The 19,354-nt window shown below is 39.4% G+C and overlaps 1 protein-coding gene across 1 annotated transcript; it reads left to right on the top strand.

Moving 5' to 3' along the window:
* The first annotated feature begins 201 nt into the window (after nt 1-201).
* On the top strand, nt 202-18,984 carry LOC118008252 (zinc finger MYM-type protein 1-like). Its single transcript, XM_035001837.1, has 6 exons — nt 202-388; nt 7,809-7,978; nt 9,114-9,186; nt 9,384-9,633; nt 15,633-15,807; nt 18,736-18,984. The coding sequence occupies exons 2-6, from the start codon at nt 7,883-7,885 to the stop codon at nt 18,982-18,984; spliced, it is 843 nt and encodes a 280-aa protein (XP_034857728.1). The 5' UTR covers nt 202-388; nt 7,809-7,882.
* Nucleotides 18,985-19,354: the final 370 nt, after the last annotated feature.

Below are 19,354 nucleotides of genomic sequence, written 5' to 3'. Positions count from 1 at the left end.
TCCAAATGCCGCGCCTGAACTCTGAGTCCATCCCGCCGTTGCCCCAGCATTTAAGGGTCCAAATTTGGGGCCCTGTAGGACGGCTTCAAAGATCAGACCCTGGGCAGCACTGAGGACTCTTCCCCGCCCTCTGTTGCCAAGGGAACGTGGGCCCCGCCCGACCACCTGCGCTGCGCATGCTCGGCCGCAGAGTGCGGCGGGAAAGGGGCGGGGCCTGTGTGACCGTTTGGCGTCGAAGTTGCTTTGAGAACCTTCGCGCGGCCAGCGTCCCCGAGAGAAATTAGTAAGCCCTCTGAAGCGGCCGTGGATTCCTGCGCCTGACCGAAAACGGGCAGAGTTTCGCCTGTGGCGGGAGGATGAAGCTTCGGGTCCGGCCGGGGTCCTAAAGGTGGGTCCCTGCGTGCGGATTCCGCCACGTGAGGGTCGGGAGCTCGGGGTCAGGCCCCGGGATTGTGTTTGTCGACTCCTTTAACCTTGTCCGCAGAGTCGGGGGATCCTTGCCCCGAGTTTTCCAGCGTTTCTCGCCGCCTGCTCCCACTGCGCCGTTACTGGGCTTTCAAGCCTTTGGTCTCTATCCGCGGCCTTTTTTAAAAACATTCATTTGATCACACTTGTAGCTCTCCTTCATTAAGCAGTAGTGTTTTTACAAACAACTTAAAAAAAAAAATCGTGGAAGTCCTTTTGCAATTAGGTGTGTACACGGAGTCTCAGCTAAAAAAAAAAAAAAAGTTTAGTACAAAAGTTTGACTCGATAAATTCGGACTTGAAATTGGGATTAGATGCAGGTTCAGTCTTCATCACTTTATTTCAGTATATTGCTTTAGTGCCCAGGATTGATGGTATCTTGGTTTGCATGGACTAGTGTTTGCAAACGGTAACTTCCAGCTTTCTCGGGGTGCAATTTCAGTAAGAGTTCGACCACTGATAACACCTGACAGTAACTGGTAGTCCTCATCACAAATATACAAGACGAGAAGCCTTAAAAATTTATAACAAGAACTATATTGCATTTAGTCCTGGCAGTATCAGGACTGGACAGTTTGACATTTAACTCGTAGGATGAGGCAACAGCGTTAGGACATTTAGGGACCATAGCATTATCTGCTCTCGCTGTCTCTCTCTCTGTCAAATAAATAAATAAAATCTTTTTTAAAAAATTATTTATTTGACAGAGAGAGACACAGCGAGAGAGGGAACACAAGCAGGGGGAGTGGGAGGGGGAGAAGCAGGCTTCCCGCCGAGCAGGGAGCCCGATGCAGGGCTCGATCCCAGGACCCTGGGACCATGACCTGAGCCGAAGGCAGACGCTTAACGACTGAGCCACCCAGCTGCCCCTTTTTCTTGCATTATTAACCTGACTAGAACCTCTAGAACAATGGTGAAGCGGTTAGAGAAGAAATTTTTAAATATTGATGTTGTATTATCCTATGATCCTTCTAAGTTCACTTATTTGAGTGTTTTACCGGGCGGGGAGAAGATATTCCTTAGGGTTTTCTATGTACACCATCGTGCTCTCTACAAATAAAAGCAGTTTGTTTACTTCTCCCTTTCCAGTTTTTACACCAAATTTCCATTGAGTATTTCACTTTAACTTAAAGAATTTTCTTCTTCTTCTTCTTTTTTTTTTTTTAGAAAGATTTTATTTATTTATTTGACAGAGAGAGACACAGCGAGAGAGGGAACACAAGCAGGGGGAGTAGGAGAGGGAGAAGCAGGCTTCCCGCCGAGCAGGGAGCCTGATGTGGGACTCGATCTCGGGACTCCAGGATCATGACCTGAGCTGAAGGCAGTCGCTCAACCAACTGAGCCACCCAGGCGCCCAACTTAAAGAATTTTCTTTAGCATTTCTACAGTATAGGTTTGTTTGTGATAAATTCTCATTTTCATTTATCTGAAAATATCCTGATTTCACCTTTATTTTTGAAGGATATTTTTACTGACTAGAGAATTTTAGGTAGTTGTTTTTTTCAGCACCATAAAGATACTCCATTGGCTTCTGGCCTTCATGTTTCTGAAAAGAAAACAGCCTTTATTCCAATTTTTGTTCTCCTGTAAAGTCTTTTTTCTTTAGCTGCTTTTAAGATTTTTTTTTTAATCTTTAGTTTTCACTAGTGTGACTATGATGTGGGTGGTTGTGTTTCCCTTTTGTATTTACCTTATTTGTAACTCATAGAGCTCCTTGAATTTGTGTGGTTTGATATTTTTCTTGATTTTGGGGAAATTGTCTAGCCAGTAGTTCTTCAAATATTGCTTCTGTTACATTGTCTGTTTTCCCTTATTCTGGGACTCGGTTTACCTCTGTGTTAGACCTTTTTGCTTTGTTCCACATGTTGCTTACCTTATTTGTATTTTTATCCTCTTATGTATCAATCTGAACTACTTTGTACTGTTGATATAAAATGTATCTTTTTTTTTTTTTTTAAGATTTTATTTATTTGACAGAGAGAGACACAGCGAGAGAGGGAACACAAGCAGGGGGAGTGGGAGAGGGAGAAGCAGGCTTCCCGGGGAACAGGGAGCCCGATGCGGGGCTCGATCCCAGGACCCTGGAATCATGACCTGAGCCGAAGGCAGACGCTTAACGACTGAGCCACCCAGGCACCCCAAAATGTATCTATTCTTTTTTTTTTTTTTTTAAGATTTTATTTATTTATTTGAGAGAGAGAGAATGAGAGACAGAGCGAGAGGGAAGAGGGCAGAGGGAGAAGCAGACCCCCTGCTGAGCAGGGAGCCCGATATGGGACTCGATCCCGGGACTCCAGGATCATGACCTGAGCCGAAGGCAGTCGCTTAACCGACTGAGCCACCCAGGCGCCCCAAAATGTATCTATTCTTAATTTCCCTATTTTATTTTCCAGTTATCAAATTTCCATGACTTTTTTTTTTTTAATTATTCCAGGACTCTGCTAAACTTCTCCATCTTCTTCTCTATTTTCTCAAATGTATCAAAGTCCTAGCCTGATAATACCAATATGAGTTACCTATAGGTCTGTTCTATTGTCTTTTTTCTTTTCATTGGTTTTCAGTCTTTGGGGGTTTTTTTTGTTGGGATGTACCCATAAATTTTTATTGTATTATGGATGAAAAAATTTAAAGACTCTAGGTGTACTTTCTCCAGAGAGGGCTAAGTTTCCTGTAGGCAGGCAGATAGTTCTAACAGACTATATATATTTATATATAAATATATATATATTTCTTTTTTTTTTTCTAACAGATTATATTGATCCTTTTGAGGGTTAGTGTTATGCCTTATTAGGGCTGATTTATTTTGGTTTGCCCTTTCTTCTAGGGAGTGGTCTTTTCTCCTGTGATGTGGCCCTTACTCCTAACACATGGGCCCTCTCAACTGCAAGTCCAGATCTTTACCAAATCCCCTCTACCTTTGCTGGGCTTAAATTTTAACTTTGTTCTTAGCTCTGCAAAGCTACTATATATAATCTCTGTTCAGCTCTTTAGACTCAACCTTCTGTTTTCTGCTAGATTTTTTAGTGTCATACCCTGTAGATGTACATTTGGAAGTCAGCTAATAAGTGGAGGAGGAGATTTGTATGCAAATTGGGAAGCTTGTTTCTCCTTGGTTCCCCCTGTCCTTTGTGCCTCAAGAGTTCTGACTGCTTTGGCCACCCAGAACTCCCATCTCCTTAGCTCATTGTGCTGCTGTTTTCTGCTTGGCCCTTTTCCTCTGCTCTGTCCTGCAAAGTGTGCTCAGGGGTAAAGCCTGTTAATGTTATCTGTTATGCCTAGATTTATCATCTCTTCTTTTTTTTAGGTTATCTCTACACCCAACATGGGGCTCATGACCCCTGATAATCAGGCATTTTGTGTTCTGCCGACTGAGCCAGCCAGGCACCCCTAGACTTATCAGTCTTTTAAGATTTTACTTATTTGTCAGACAGACAGAGCATAAGCAGGGGGAGTGACAGGCAGAGAGAGAAGCAGGCTCCCCACTGAGCAAGGAGCCCGATGCGGGACTTGATCCCAGGACCCTGAGATCATGACCTGAGCCCGAGACAGACGCTTAACCGACTGAGCCACCCAGGCGTCCCATATCATTCTTATTTTTAATTCTTGCCAATCTGATAAAATTTGGAGCTGAGTTGGTTTAGAAGCTGAATAGGGCTTGAATAAGCAAAAATGACTTTACAAGTAGAACAGTATGAGCACAACATAGTGGGGAAGAATTAAAAGATTAAGGTGAAGCAATTTGAAGCATCAATATTGTACTAATTTTCCAGGAGGAAAGCACATACATTCTCTCTGGAGATCTGCTTGTGTGTCTGGAAATAACTCCCGATAGCTTGCAATTTCTTTGCAGTCTCATGTTTTACTTTAAAAATTAATATCAATTTTGAGGGGCACCTGGGTGGCTCAGTTGGTTAAGCAACTGCCTTCGGCTCAGGTCATGATCCCAGGGTCCTGGGATCGAGCCCCGCATCGGGCTCCCTGCTCAGTGGGGAACCTGCTTCTCCCTCTCCCTCTGCCTGCTCCTCCCCCTGCTTGTGCTCTCTCTCTCTGTCAAATAAATAAAGTCTTCTTTTTTTTTATTCTTATGTTAATCCCCTACATTACATCATTAGTTTTAGATGTAGTGTTCCATGATTCATTGTTTGTGCTCCATGCAGAATGTGCCCTCCTGAATACCCATCACCAGGCTAACCCATCCTCCCACCCCCCTCCCCTCCAGAACCCTGTTTGTTTTTCAGAGTCCATCGTCTTTCATGGTTCGTCTACCCCTCCGATTTCCCCCACTTCATTCTTCCCCTCCCGCTACCTTCTAAATAAAGTCTTCTTAAAAAATTAATGTGAATTTTGTTTTCTGATCCATGATATATCCCTCTTTGGTTTAAAATGTTTTAATTGGTTATTACCAAGTAGTATTATTAACCAGCAGGAACATGTACCACATTTATCCTAGGACTATTAATACTCTCTGACATACATGGTGTATCCCCAGGAAAGACAGGTGATAGACTGTATAAAAAAGAGGTTTCAGGGTGCCTACGTGGCTCAGTTGGAGGAGCATGTGACTCTTTTTTTTTTTTTTTTAAAGATTTTATTTATTTGAGAGAGAGAGAGAGCACATGAGAGGGGGGAGGGTCAGAGGGAGAAGCAGACTCCCTGCCGAGCAGGGAGCCCGATGCAGGACTCAATCCTGGGACTCCAGGATCATGACCTGAGCTGAAGGCAGTCGCTTAACCAACTGAGCCACCCAGGCGCCCCAGCATGTAACTCTTGAGCTCAGGGTCGTGAGTTCAAGCCCCACACATGCTCCTCCTACTGAGCCAACCAGGCGCCCCAAAAATAAAATCTTTAAAAAAAAAAAAGAGGGGCACCTGGTGGCTCAGTCATTAAGCGTCTGCCTTCAGCTCAGGTCATGATCCCAGGGTCCTGGGATCGAGCCCCACATCGGGCTCCCTGCTCCACGGGAAGCCTGTTTCTCCCTCTCCCACTCCCCCTGCTTGTGTTCCCTCTCTCGCTGTGTCTCTCTCTGTCAAATAAATAAATAAAATCTTTAAAAAAAAAAAAAAAAGAGGTTTCTAGGACTTATTTTACTCTAATGTGCATCTTGTTGGAAAAAGAAGTACTGGATTTGTTATTCATGTATGTTTTTTGCTCTTTTTGTTTTTCTAATAGCTAAAGAAACGTTATATACTGTTTTCCCTGCTTCAAAAACATATTTTAGATTAATTAATTACACTGTCGAGGTGCTTTCCATTATTTGCCTATTGGTGTAATGACTGACACATTTGAAGGGATTCCAAGATGCAAAAGCTCATAGATGCTTTGTTTTTAATTGATTTTTAGACTTGCATATTTTCTTTCAGGTGAATGACAGTCTAGTAGTTAATTTCCCGTGAGTTTTGCTTTGCTGGTTGTGTGTAATGCTCAAATGGGCTGGGCAGAGGCCATATGAGCTTTTTTTTTTTTTTTTAAGATTTTATTTATTTATTTGAGAGAGCGAGAATGAGAGAGAGTACATGAGGGGGGGGAGGGTCAGAGGGAGAAGCAGGCTCCTCGCTGAGCAGGGAGCCCGATGCGGGACTCGATCCCGGGACTCCAGGATCATGACCTAAGCCGAAGGCAGTTGCTTAACCAGCTGAGCCACCCAGGCGCCCGCCATATGAACTTCTATTGCACTTCACAAGTCAGGCCTTATTCATTTAATTTTCTGCTTTGTGATAGGGACTTGCAGTAAAAGCTACCAGAAAAGTGGGGAAAGGACCAAAGATGAGAGAAAAGAATATAGAAGGAACCAGTCTGTCCTGGAAAAAGAGGCGTTGGGGCTGAGCAATCAAAAGTCACTTGTAGGAGGGCCTGGGTGGCTCAGTAGGTTAAGCATCTGCCTTCAGCTCAGGTCATGATCTCAGGGTCCTGGTATCAAGCCCCATGTCCCACTCCCTGCTCAGTGGGGAGCCTGCTTCTCCCTCTACCTCTGTTCCTCCCACCTGCTTGTGCGCACACAAGCTCTCTCTCAAAAAATAAAAATCTTAAAAAACAAAAAAAGGCACTTGTAGTTCCTCAAAAGCTATAAAATGGAATTATATTTTAAGCCTGAATGTGCAACAATCTTTTATATTTTGATTTTGGATTTTAACTATCTTATCTAGTTACCAAAAAGGAATCCATTAATGAGAGGGGGGGCAGGCATGAAGTGTAAATGCAAAGTAGATTCAAAACATATATAGAAGGTATATTTGATCCACTTTGGTGATTAGATGTGGGAACTTTGAGAGAAGAGAAGCTTAGGATTACTCCTAGATTTCTGGTTTGGGAAATTGGGTATATAGGATAGTGCATTTTATAAGAAAGGGAACACGTGTAAAGCAGGCTTATGGGAATTATATAAGAATATAGTTTTAAATCTCTTGAATTTGAGGGACCTGTGGAGCGTCCAAGTGGAGATATTTAGTAGGCAGTTAGGTATATGGGCTGGAGCTCAGAAATATAGGGGAAAATCAGCCTACAAATGATAGTTGAATCCAAGGTTTTGCCCACAGAACAAGTGAGAAAGAGTCCTGTGGAATTGTGCTTTGGAGGAACACAAATATTTTTATTTTTTAAAAGATTTTATTTGAGAGAGAACATGAGCTGGGTGGGGCGGGGGGGCGCTGCAAAGGGAAAAGCAGAACAGAAAGCTTGACTCGGGGCTCTGTCCCAGGACCCTGGGATCGTGACCTGAGCCAAAGGCAGATGCTTAACTAACTAAGGCACCCAGAACACAAATATTTTAGAAGCAGGTGAAATAAATGAGAAGAAGACTGTCAAAGAGATAGGAGGAGAAATAGGCCTTGCAGTCATAGGATTCAAGGAAACAGAGAGGCTCAAGGATGAGGGAAGGGAGTGGTCAGAGAGAGGGCACTAGCTTTAAAAGTTGGATCCTTGAATGTATCTGAATGTTTATATGTGAAGAACCAATAAGGAGGGAAAGAGAAGCTGAAGAAGATATAGATAATAATTGGCTCTATAAGAGCAGTGGCAGGGGAGAGGTAGTGAGCACAGGTATTTGGATTAACCTTGGATAGAAGACTTTGTTTTCTAAGACTAAGTTAAAAGTAAACTTGTGGGTTTGGTGAGCTTATGCTATAGGCAGGCCTGGGAGAATAGAAGTGGAGAAAACTAGTCCCAGAAGAAAGCATAGAGATATGTCTACCAAAGAATTATAAAGCAAAGCTATGTTGGGGAATAATGGATGAAGGGAAGAAAGCCAGTGTTGGTACTGTGAAGGAACCTTGAGTCCAAGCTGTCTAAAGACCCTGTGTGCTTCCAATAAAAATCAGACTGTCCCATCAATTCATATTTTATTTTAGGAACCTGGATACTGTTCCCCAAGAAGAAATTCATTAGTTTGGACCTGGAGGATTCTTTTGTATCAGACACCAAGATGAAAGAATCACCGATAGATGGTAAATGTGACAAAGCAGTGACACCACAACTGGGGCGGCTAGATGAAATTAAGACAGAACCTGACAATGCTCAGGTAAATATCCTACTTTATTTTCTTTTTTGTAGAGCAGCATTTAAGTATACACTTCAGTTATGCAGATGCTGGTTTACTGGCTGAAAACCTGAAATCTTTATCTTCCCCTAAGCAGTTGGTCAAATAATACAAGGTATATGGTGTGAAGTGCCATCACAACTGTATGCAAGAACATGATTTGAGTGAAGAATGGATGTTTAGAATTGGGTTTTGGATTGATAAACGGATTGCTTAGGGTATTATGGGCCTAACTAAGGTTAACACATTTTTGTTTTCATTTTTCTTAACTTGAAACAATATGAGTAACTAATCGTATGTTTTTATGCTACTGACTCTGTTTAGTACATTATAAATTCTTAGAATTTTTTTCTTTGTAATTATTTTACCCAGATCAGTTTCATGTTTATTCTTAAACTTTTTTAGACATATTATATGCTAAAGAACCTGTAAAGATAAACTGACTCAAGCTGTGAATGTTCTGTGAGTAGTGCCAAATTTCCTTAAAATGTTTATATATGAACTAGCTGAAATTTCTAATGAAACAAAAAGTAAATTCAGTTTTAATTTATTTCTAGTATTCTGTTTAGGAATAGCCTAAAGTAAATCAGTATTAAGTAAGGATATTACTCCCATTGAGTTGGTGACACTAGGGAATGTTGTCCCATCTCAGAAGTATTGATTGCTTCTTCAGTGTATGGACATTCAAACACATAGATCATGTTTAGATAGAGTGCCTGCTGCTCTGAAAAATCCTCTGCAAGACTCATTTAGCCCACTCCAACAATTTTGTGTTTAAGGTCTTTATGAAGACAATTAGCTATTATTGATTAGAACAAGGAGGAAAAATAGGCGTCATTACTGAGTGTGTCTCCTCTATTTGTGGTAGCTTACTGAAGGACTCTGAACAGATATTACTGAAATCACATCTAGGTATTATAGAATATAATATATAATGTATAGAATATAATGTGTCAGCCAAAGGTCACCAAAAGGGGAGTGTTCACCTATGGTTCAGTTCAGTTATACAATTCACTAATATACAGTATTATATATCAATAATATACAGTATTATTTTCTGTTGAATAACTAGTTGTTTTATACACATTGTATTCATTATTTTCATCTCTTTTTTTAGGAGTATTGTCAAGCCCAGCAGCCTAAAACTCAGGAGAATGAACTGAAAATAAACACCACATTTTCAGACAGTGGTAATAGAATTACTTAAATTAATCCTATTTATTCTAACCAATGTAATAGCCAGTTTATTCTACTTTTTTAGAGTGTCTTTGAATAGTGCATTGTTTGGGGTTTCAAGTCCAGAAGTAACCTCTAAAAGAAAACAAAAGAATGCATACTTAATTTTACGTAAATACTAATTTTCTTCCTTCCTGTTTTGTGTTTATAGCTCCACAGTTGACTGCAGGCATTCAGCTTTCTCTGACATCATCTGGCATGAATAAAATGCTTCCTTCAGTTTCAACCACAGCTATTCAGGTTTCCTGTTCTGGTTGTAAAAAAATTCTCCAGAAGGGGCAAACTGCTTATCAGAGGAAAGGGTCTACTCAGCTTTTCTGCTCCACGCTGTGCATCACTGAATACATTTCATCTGCCAATTCACCAGCTCTTCCCAAGAGAACTTGTTCAAACTGCTCAAAGTATATAATTCTAAATTATGCCCCCTTTTACTTCCCTACATAGATCTTGATCAGAGTCTTGGTTGTAACTGTCTACATTTTCATTTTTTCTTTTCTTTTCTTTTTTTTTAAAGATTTTATTTATTTATTTGACAGAGAGAGTGAGAGAGCACAAGCAGGGGGAACAGCAGAGGTAGAGGGAGAAGCAGGCTCCCCGCCAAGCAGGGAGCGTGATGCGGGGCTTGATCCCAGGACTCTGGGATCATGACCTGAGCCGAAGGCAGATGCTTAACCATCTGAGCCACCCAGGCGCCCCTATTTTCATTTTTTCTGAAGAAGTATCACCTTGGTTTAGTGAAAAGAAGCTGCTTCTGCTTTCAGTTCCTCTGTTAGATTCTTCAGAAATACTTTTTTTGTTGAGAGATTTGCAGAAATTAAAACATAAGGAGTTCTATTTCTCTTCAGCTTTAAATAATGTGACTTCTGAAACTTAACCTTCCTACTCTTCATTTAAAATTCTCTATAAATGAAATTATTATATGCCCATTCTATTTTATCATTTAACTGTATAGGAGGCAAACCACTAACACATTAATCATGTAATAGTTAATTTGGATCTTCCAAGGTATAAAATAGCCAAGGTGTGACATTATAAAATAATGTTTCTCATAATGGTAAATGAAGTTATTCGATTCTTTTACAAAATTGAATAGTCGTAGGTAAACATGGATGGATGTAGTCTTTTCAAGATTTCAGTGTTGGGGTCTGTATTGCTAACTTCTTTATATATATATGTAAGGCAATTTAGATGCAGAGAAAGGAAGTAGTAATTTCATAATGAATTAGTGGAAAATGTCCAAAACCTTGAACTCTATCCTGAGATATATAAAGGATCAACGTGCTTTGAGAATCCTGTCGTAGTATAATTCTGGTTTGTTAGTACTCATTAAATGCTAATGCTAGATTTTAAATGTTTTTGTTTCAGAACAAAGAAAACACATAAGCCACCAGTTTTGCTCGTAAATATAATAAATTCCTTTCATATGTCTTATTTTGGAATCAGGTTGCCATAATTTGAATTTTGCTTCCTCCATTTACGGTTATATTGTACAACTCATAGCAGCTGTATCCATATCATCTGGGAGCTTGTTAAATAAAAATACAGAATCTCAGGCCTCATCCAGACCTACTGAATCAGAGTTGCATTTGTCCCCAGATGATACATCTATATGCTAAAGTTTAAAAGCATCGAGAACTTCTTAGTATTCCCATTTGTTTTGTTAAATGCACATTATGAGCATTAAATAATAGATTTAAGTGATCAAAACAATACTGGCATGTAATAAGACCTTAGTAAATGTTAGTTATCACTGTTATTCTCTTAACAAACTCACAAACCCTTTTTATTGGTTGCTTCAGCTCCTTGTTTAGCTGCTGCTTCGGGTATTATCTGTTGCTTCGAGTCTTACTCCCTGAAACTCAACCTTTCTCTTGTGTTTTTTCAACCCTTCAATACTATGTCTTTTTTCCTTTTTGCTAAGGGCTGTAAGGCACTCTCTTCAGTCTGCTTTCTTTCTCTGCAGAATCATAAAACTGGAAGGGACCTTAGAGATCATCCAGTCCAAACATTTTCTTTTGGTTTTGAGGAAACTGAGGTCCTGAGAAGTTAAGGTATCATGTTACTGTGTTTGGAGTTTACCCATTGTACATCTTCAGCAGATCTCCCAGACAGATTGAAAAGGCTGAAACAGAAAAGATATAGTGTGTAAGTTGTTCCCTAAGATGAAGAAATCCAATATGAGCAAAAATATGAAACAGGTTTTACTTCCTTTGGAATACAGATTTTTTTTTTTATAAAAACACTATAGGTTGGTGGAACGGTAATAATGCTTAGGCTGGGAGAGGCCATCCATTGTCCAGAGTAACCTGTGCTTTTTAAAAAATTTTTTTCTTTCACATTTATTAGCGTCTTGTATTAATACAGAGTTCTCAAGATTTTAGCTAATTATCAGTTAGTATTGAGGTTTCTTTCATAGCAATGATTTAAGATCTGTTTTGAGTTAATGCAGTTTTTATTCTGTTTCATGAAGCAAATAAAAGTTAGCTTCGAAAATGGCATTTTAAATCATGTTAGAAAAATAAGACTTTTTTTTTTTTTTTTAAGATTTTATTTATTTATTTATTGGAGAGCAAGCGAGAGAGAAACAGCATGAGAGAGGAGAGGGTCAGAGGGAGAAGCAGGCTCCTTGCTGAGCAAGGAGCCCGATGTGGGACTCGATCCCAGGACCCTGGGATCATGACCTGAGCCGAAGGCAGTCGCTTAACCAACTGAGCCACCCAGGTGCCCAAAATAAGACTTCTTTTGAGAGCAATGTATTTAAGAAGTGTCATTTCTGCACTTTAGTATCCCAGTTGGAACCAACCAGAGATTCTGATAGCAATCAGCAGAGTTCAGAATATCCCTGTGCTATATAACACTTACATGTAGGAAAGTTGTTCAGTCCTGTGCTTAGAGTTTGTTTAAGCTAATTTCAGGTACTATTAAGAAAACTCATTTTTTAGTTTTTTATTTATAAGGACTTAGTAGATTAGAAACCAGGAATGTAATATACTGGTAGCAGTAAAAATCAGTAAACATTTTCAGACTTCCATGCTTTTGCCAATGGTTTCTTCTGCCTCCCTTTCCATCTGCTAATTTCTTTCTGTCTTAAAGGTCTGCCTCAAATATCTTTACCTCTTGTCTGTTCCCACACCATTTTTTCCTCTCCTCTCACTAACCCCCCACCCACTCAGAGTAATTATTCCATGGCCTGTGTTTTAATAGTGTTCATAGTTCCCACAACATTAATCATAAAATTAATGTTTTTAAAGAAAGAATTGATATCGCCCCAGTTAGAATATGAACCTCTTTTTTTTTTTAAAGATTTTATTCGTTTATTTGAGAGAGAGAAGGAGCAGGGAGAGGGGGAAGCAGACTCCCCGCTGAGCAGGGAACCCAATGCAAGACTCAATCCCAGGACCCCGGGATCATGACCTGAGCTGAAGGCAGATACCTAACCAACTGAGCCACCCAGGCGCCCCTAGACTATGAACCTCTTGATGAGATTAGGAACCAGATCATACTCATCTTTATATTCCCAGTGCGTAAACACCAACTGGCACACAGTGAATCCTAGAAAAGTTTTTGTCGAGTAAAGTACAAGGATAGCACAACTCAGATACTGCATTTAGAGCTATATTTTAAACCAGTAAAATGATTGATAATGAAATGAACCTGTTACTTTTGGTACCGTCTATTTAAGAAGGAGGAAAATCATAATACACTAAAAATTTGTAAGTGTTAAAATAGTGTTGATTTCAGGAATATTTCATCTGGAAAACTATTATCCTGAAAGATTGATACTCTAAGGGTTCTAAGTAGCCAGATACCATGGCAGTTCTTAAACATTCTGGTCTCTGGACCCCTTTCCACTCTTAAAATTTTTTGAAGAGCCAGAGAGCTTTAGTTTATGTAGGTTCTATCTACCAATATATACTGTGTTCGAAATTAAAATTGAGAAATTTTTAAACTAATTATTAACTCATTTAAAAATAATAACTCATTGCATGTTGACATAAATAATATTTTTAATGAAAAATAGCCATATACGTTTTTTAATTTAGTGAGGAGGAATTTTAAGAAAAATTCAATAAGCATCATTTTATCAGTTTTGCAAACCACTTCAGCGTCTGACTGGGTTTTCATATCTGCCTCTGTTCAGTTTATTGGAAAATGTTGTTTTAGCTGAAGTGTGAAAAAAAATCTGGCACTACAAATATGTAATTGGAAAAGGGAGGAGTGTTTTAATAGCCTTTTAGATTTTGTGGATGCTCTTTGATCATCTACCAGAAAATAGGTAGTACTTCTTAAAGGTTAGTTACAATGTGAAATCTGAAACCATACCAATGAATTTTTTTGTACTGTTAGGTTAAAATACATTGGTCTGTTTGTACTTTGAATGGCTTTTTTTTTACCCATGAATGAATGATTTTTCTTACATGCTATCATAATTTGGAAAGTACTGGTTCACTGAGTTATGTAGATCTTCCAAATGTTGGCATATTTCTTTTTTTTTTTTATAAAGATTTTATTTATTTATTTGAGAGACAGAGAGAGCACACGGGTAAATGAGCAGGCAGAGGAAGAAGCAGGCTTCCCGCTGAGCAGAGAGCCTGACATAGGGCTCGATCCCAGGACCCTGGGATCATGACCTGAGCTGAAGGCAGACGCTCAACCAACTGAGCCACCCAGGTGCCCCTGTTGGCATATTTATGCAATATTTTTAAAATCACATTTGTTAAAAGAAACACTAAAAAATATATATATATATATACCACTAATCTCATCAAGAAAGCTTAACTATTGGGAAGCAAGTTGGAGATGGGATATTTTCCATAATTCTAATTTTCAATGAAAGCTCGACTTTTATCATTGGCAGTGAAACTGCCAGTTGTTTATCTTGAAGTAACAGTCTTACTTTGTTCATTTTTGAGAAAATATTTGCCAGATACCCACTCTGGATAATAGTTTGTTCTTTCAAGTAAAAATGTATTCCATGAAAAAGGTAACTACCTCAGGTTGTAACTCTCAACATCCCCACGTGAGATTTTCCTTGAGACAACCATCATACTTTGGTGTGAAGGAGAAGTACTTTATGCCTGTGTCCCATATCGTCACACAGAATACTAAAAAGAGGTTGTCAAGGATAAAGTTTAATAAAGTAAAGGATTTTTACAGCGAATGTGTGGCAATGAATAACATACTAGGACATTCTGGTTCAACTGCCTTCATTTGTGCTCAGGCTCTGGCGTTTGACCCAGCATTGTTTTTTTTCTCCCAATTTATTGAGGTGAAAGTCACATAACAAAAAGCCACTTCAGTAGTAGTTAGTACACTCAACAGTGTCTAATTCAGAACATTTCTGTCACTCCAGTGTATCCAGTAAGCAGTTTCTCCCCAGAGATCTCCTCTCTCTTCAGCCCCTGGCAACCACCAATCTTCATTCTATCCATGGATTTACCTATTCTGGATATTTCATATCACTGGAATCCTACAGCATACAACCTTCTGTGTCTGTCTTTTAGCATAATTTTGTCGAGATTTATCCGAGGTTTATATGTGTTGTAGCATGTAGCACTTCATTCTTTTTTTTATAGCTGAGTAATATTCCATTGTATGGATATAGCACAGTTTGTTCATTCATTCATTGGTGAACATTTGGGCTGTTCCCATCTTTTAGCTATTTTTTTTTTTTTCTTTTTTAAGTAAGCTCCAGGCCCGATGTGGGGCTTGAACTCACAACCCTGAGATCAAGAGTTATGTGCTTTACCAACTGAGCCAGCCCAGTGCCCCTATCTTTTTTAGCTATTTGAAATAGTGCTGTTAGGAACATACGTGTATTTATCCTTTTTTGAGTATTTCTCTTCAGTTCCTTGGGGTACATGCCTAGGAGTGGAATTGCAGTGGCCCATTGTTGATGGTGCACCATCAGTTCAAATGTTAACATAGGGAGAAAGACAGTTTTTTTGGACAAATAATATTTTAATATGAAAATAGTTTTGTTTTTTGTGGACCCCTCTAAAAGTATCTGGAGTATTCGGAGGTTTGTAGACCATATTTTGATATCCTCTGTCTTATAGATTACAAAGTTGGTCAGGTATGAATTTGCGATTTCTCATCATCATTCTTTTATCACTAGCACTAATTAATATAAGCGACGTAATCCTCAAACTGTGCTATCAGTTGTGTTTTATAATCCCTACTTTGTAGATGAGGGAATCAGCATTTGGGAGTATATATGACTTACCCGTCGTTGCATAATATAAGTCCTAGAACTAAATACCAAATTCAGGTTTTCTTATTTCAAGGCTGGTGTCACTGCTGTTGCACCATCTAAAGGTAGATGAAATGGGAGAGGGTTACTTGCGGGAGTGCTTTAACTTATAAGAGTGTTTAATGGTGCCCTTGTTTTTCCTTTTAGAGACATCTTAAATCTAAAGGATGTGATCAGTGTCCAGCTAGAAGATAATACGTCTAGCAAAAATTTTTGCAGCCAGTCTTGTCTTTCATCATATGAAGAAAAAAGAAAAGCATTTGTTACCATATGTACTAATAGCATTTTAACCAAGTGCAGCATGTGTCAGAAGACTACTGTTGTAAGTTGCAATTTTTTTTAACTTTGAGGGATTCTGATTATTTTGCTTAAATATTGGAGTTTTTACTGAATTTTTTTAAATCCTAGATTCAGTATGAAGTAAAATACCAGCATGTGAAACACTGTCTTGTAGTAATGCCTGTTTTCAGTTTCACTCTGACAGCCTCATCACGGTGGTCTTGAGAACTGTGGGGCTTACTATTAAACTGTCTCTAGTCTGTTTCATATGCTTCAGATGAAAGGACAGTCCCATTACTTTAATAGTTCAAGGAGAGAGGGGTGCCTGGGTGGCTCAGTCAGTTAAGCGTCTGACTCTTGATTTCAACTCATGTCATGAGATCGAGCCCCACGTGAGGCTCTGTACTCAGTGCAGAGTCTGCTTGTCCCTCTCCCTCTGCTCCTCTCCCACCCCACGCACTCGCGCACTCTCTCTCTCTCAAATAAATAAATAAAATCGTGAAAAAAATTGGTCAAAGAGTATTACAGCATATAAGCAGGTATGAATAAAGACCTGTTGCATAAAGAACCACTCCATTTGAATTTGACTGCATGGGACTCAAATGAAACATCCAAGATTGAGTTCCTTCCGTTAGTTCACTTGTGGATGGTTCCACTTTAGGAAAAGGGTGGCGATTAGCTTTTCGTACCATTGGGAACAGTTTCAGTTGGTAGGACAGTGAAGAAGATGAAATAAAAGACTTCTGAAAGACAATTCTTCTTACATAACAATTCATGATAAATTCTGTATGGAGATTTTCCTAAAGAATCTCAGGATGATCTGGCCTTGAAGAAAAGCCAAGCATATGAAAACTTGTTTATAAACTGCAAATAAAGATAGCAGAAATAATAATAGCCTACTGGTCAGTAAGACTCAACCACAAAGTGTTTTGGGGTTTTTTTTTAAGATTTTATTTATTTATTTGACGGAGAGGGACACAGCGTAAGAGGGAACACAAGCAGGGGAAGTGGGAGAGGGAGAAGCAGGCTTCCTGCTGAGCAGGGAGCCTGATGTGGGGCTCGATCCCAGGACCCTGGGATCATGACTTGAGCCGAAGGCAGACGCTTAACGACTGAGCCACCCAGGGGCCCCACACAGTGTTTTTAATTCTATGTTTTCTTATACCTAAGCAAGGTTAAAATGAATCAAGAATGTCACATGCTTTTCTGAATGAGAAATAATCCCCAGGGCGCCTGGGTGGCTCAGTTGGTTAAGCGGCTGCCTTCGGCTCAGGTCATGATCCTGGGGTCCTGGGATTGAGCCCCACGTCCGGCTCCCTGCTCAGCGGAGAGCCTGCTTCTCCCTCGCCCTCTGCCTACTTGTGCTCTCTATCTCTCTGTCAAATAAATAAAATCTTAAAAAAAAAAAAAAAGAAAGAATCCCCTATTTCTGGTAGGAGAGCCTTGAGTGAGAGGTTCTGAGAACAGAGAAGCTGGGTCCTGCTTTGGTGGACTAAATGAGATTAATGCAGTTGGTGGTCTGAGCCCCTTTCATGAGGTAGGATTGAGGTTGTCTTGCTTGTTCAGATGATGCTTTGAGACCCAACTCTATCTCCATAAATTCTTCCTTAAAATCATGCAATTGAAGATAGGATTCTCAGCAAGTCTGAACAATTCAAATAGGTCATTTGTAAGCCACATCTTTTCTTTCTTTCTTTTTTTTTTTAATTTTTTTTTTTTTTAAGATTTTATTTATTTGAGAGAGAGGGAAAGTGAGAGACAACACGAGTGGATGGGGAGGGACAGAGAAGAGGGAGAAGCAGACTGTCCGCTGAGCAGGGAGCCCAAGGGGGGGTTAATCCCAGGGCTCTGGGATCATGACCTGAGCAGAAAGCAGACGCTTAACCGACTGAGCCACCCAGGCACCCCAGGGCTTCTCAAAGTATAAAAAGTCATACTAGTAAAGTGTAAAAGAATTTTCAAAGTTATACTCTGTTTTTTGTTTCATTGTTCCTTTGCCAAGTTGTTTTTCACGGAAGAAAATGTGTATTTTTTCTTTTTCTTTTTTTTTTTTTTTTGAGTATTTATTTGAGAGAGAGAATTCTGCCCAATGTGGGGCTCAATCCCAGGACCCTGGGATCATGACCTGAGCTGAAGGCAGACATTAACTGACTGAGCCACTCAGCCACCCCTGTATAAGATATTTTCATTTGTCCTTGTACTTAATGCCCCAAAAGCAGTTCTTTTTCACCATTGCCATAAGTCCAGGAATGATGGTTCCTGTTTCAGTAGAAACAATAGATGGTAAGCCTCACAGTTTATATCATTTACCTTTGCACACTTACTGCTTCCTGAATGCACTATATTCTATATATTTTACTGCTTGTATGCTACTTTCTTGCAGTATGCTTGCAATTTTAACCATGAAGTTAGCCTAGAGAAACAGTGATTCCCACAGCCGTTCTCTGGCTCCTCCTTAGTACCAATAGAAGGCTTTCCTGAGTTAATATTCAAAGTGGAATTGAGGAAAGAGATATAATTGTAAGACTTTTGTTTATTTATCCAGTTGGCTTTGATTGCCTGGAATGATGACCATATTCTATGACCTCTTTCTTCATTGCTTGCATATGTATTACTGCTGCTACTAATATTATCTGATAAATAACACAAATAGTGATTTATTGGATTGATCTCTTTCATTTTTGTCACTATAATCTGTATTGCCTTTTTTTTTCTCTTGTTTGTTTTTAATTCAAGTTAGTTAACGTGTAGGGTATTATTAGTTTCAGGGTAGAGTTTAGTGATTCATCAGTTGCATATAATACCCAGTGCTCATTATTTTTTTCTGGTTTTTAAGAAAGTGTAAAAATGTGGCTTCATTATCATCACTTGCTATATTTTAACTAAGAGCCGTAATGATGAGTATATTTTTGTTTGTTAACAATATATGTCATATACCAGGAATATGAATATTACTTTAATTTCTAAACAGAAACCAACCAAAACACTTACATCTGTTCCTTGCAAATCATTGAAGCCCTCAGATGAAGTGATCGAGACCACCAATGACTTGGGGAAGACAGACCTTTTTTGTTCTATTAATTGTTTCTCTGCTTACAATAAAGCTAAGACGGAATCATCTACAGGTAATGTTTGTTTAGCAGTTATCAGAGGTTTAGAAACTATTGAAGAATATTACTGCTCTCCTTTAATTTATAACCTTGATTCATCTCGAAATTAAACTGACTTAAAAGTCAAAACAGAGGTGCCTGGGTGGCTCAGTCGTTAAGCGTCTGCCTTCAGCTCAGGTCATGATCCCAGGGTCCTGGGATCGAGCCCCACATCGGGCTCCCTGCTCTGCGGGAAGCCTGCTTCTCCCTCTCCCACTCCCCCTGCTTGTGTTCCTGCTCTCGCTGTGTCTCTCTCTGTCAAATAAATAAACAAAATCTTTAAAAACAAAAAAAAAGTCAAAACAATGCAAAATTCATTGCAAAAAAATGTTTTTCAGGTGCACCTGGCTGGCTCAGTCAGTAGATCATGTAACTCTTAATCTCAGGGTCATGAGTTCAAGCCCCACACTGGGCATGGAGCCTACATTTTAAAAAAAGTTT

Source organism: Mirounga leonina, unplaced genomic scaffold, assembly GCF_011800145.1.
Source record: "Mirounga leonina isolate KUSES-001 unplaced genomic scaffold, KU_Mleo_1.0 Mir_100880, whole genome shotgun sequence".
Classification (NCBI taxonomy): Eukaryota; Metazoa; Chordata; class Mammalia; order Carnivora; family Phocidae; genus Mirounga; species Mirounga leonina.
This window is presented reverse-complemented; position numbering and strand designations above follow the sequence as displayed.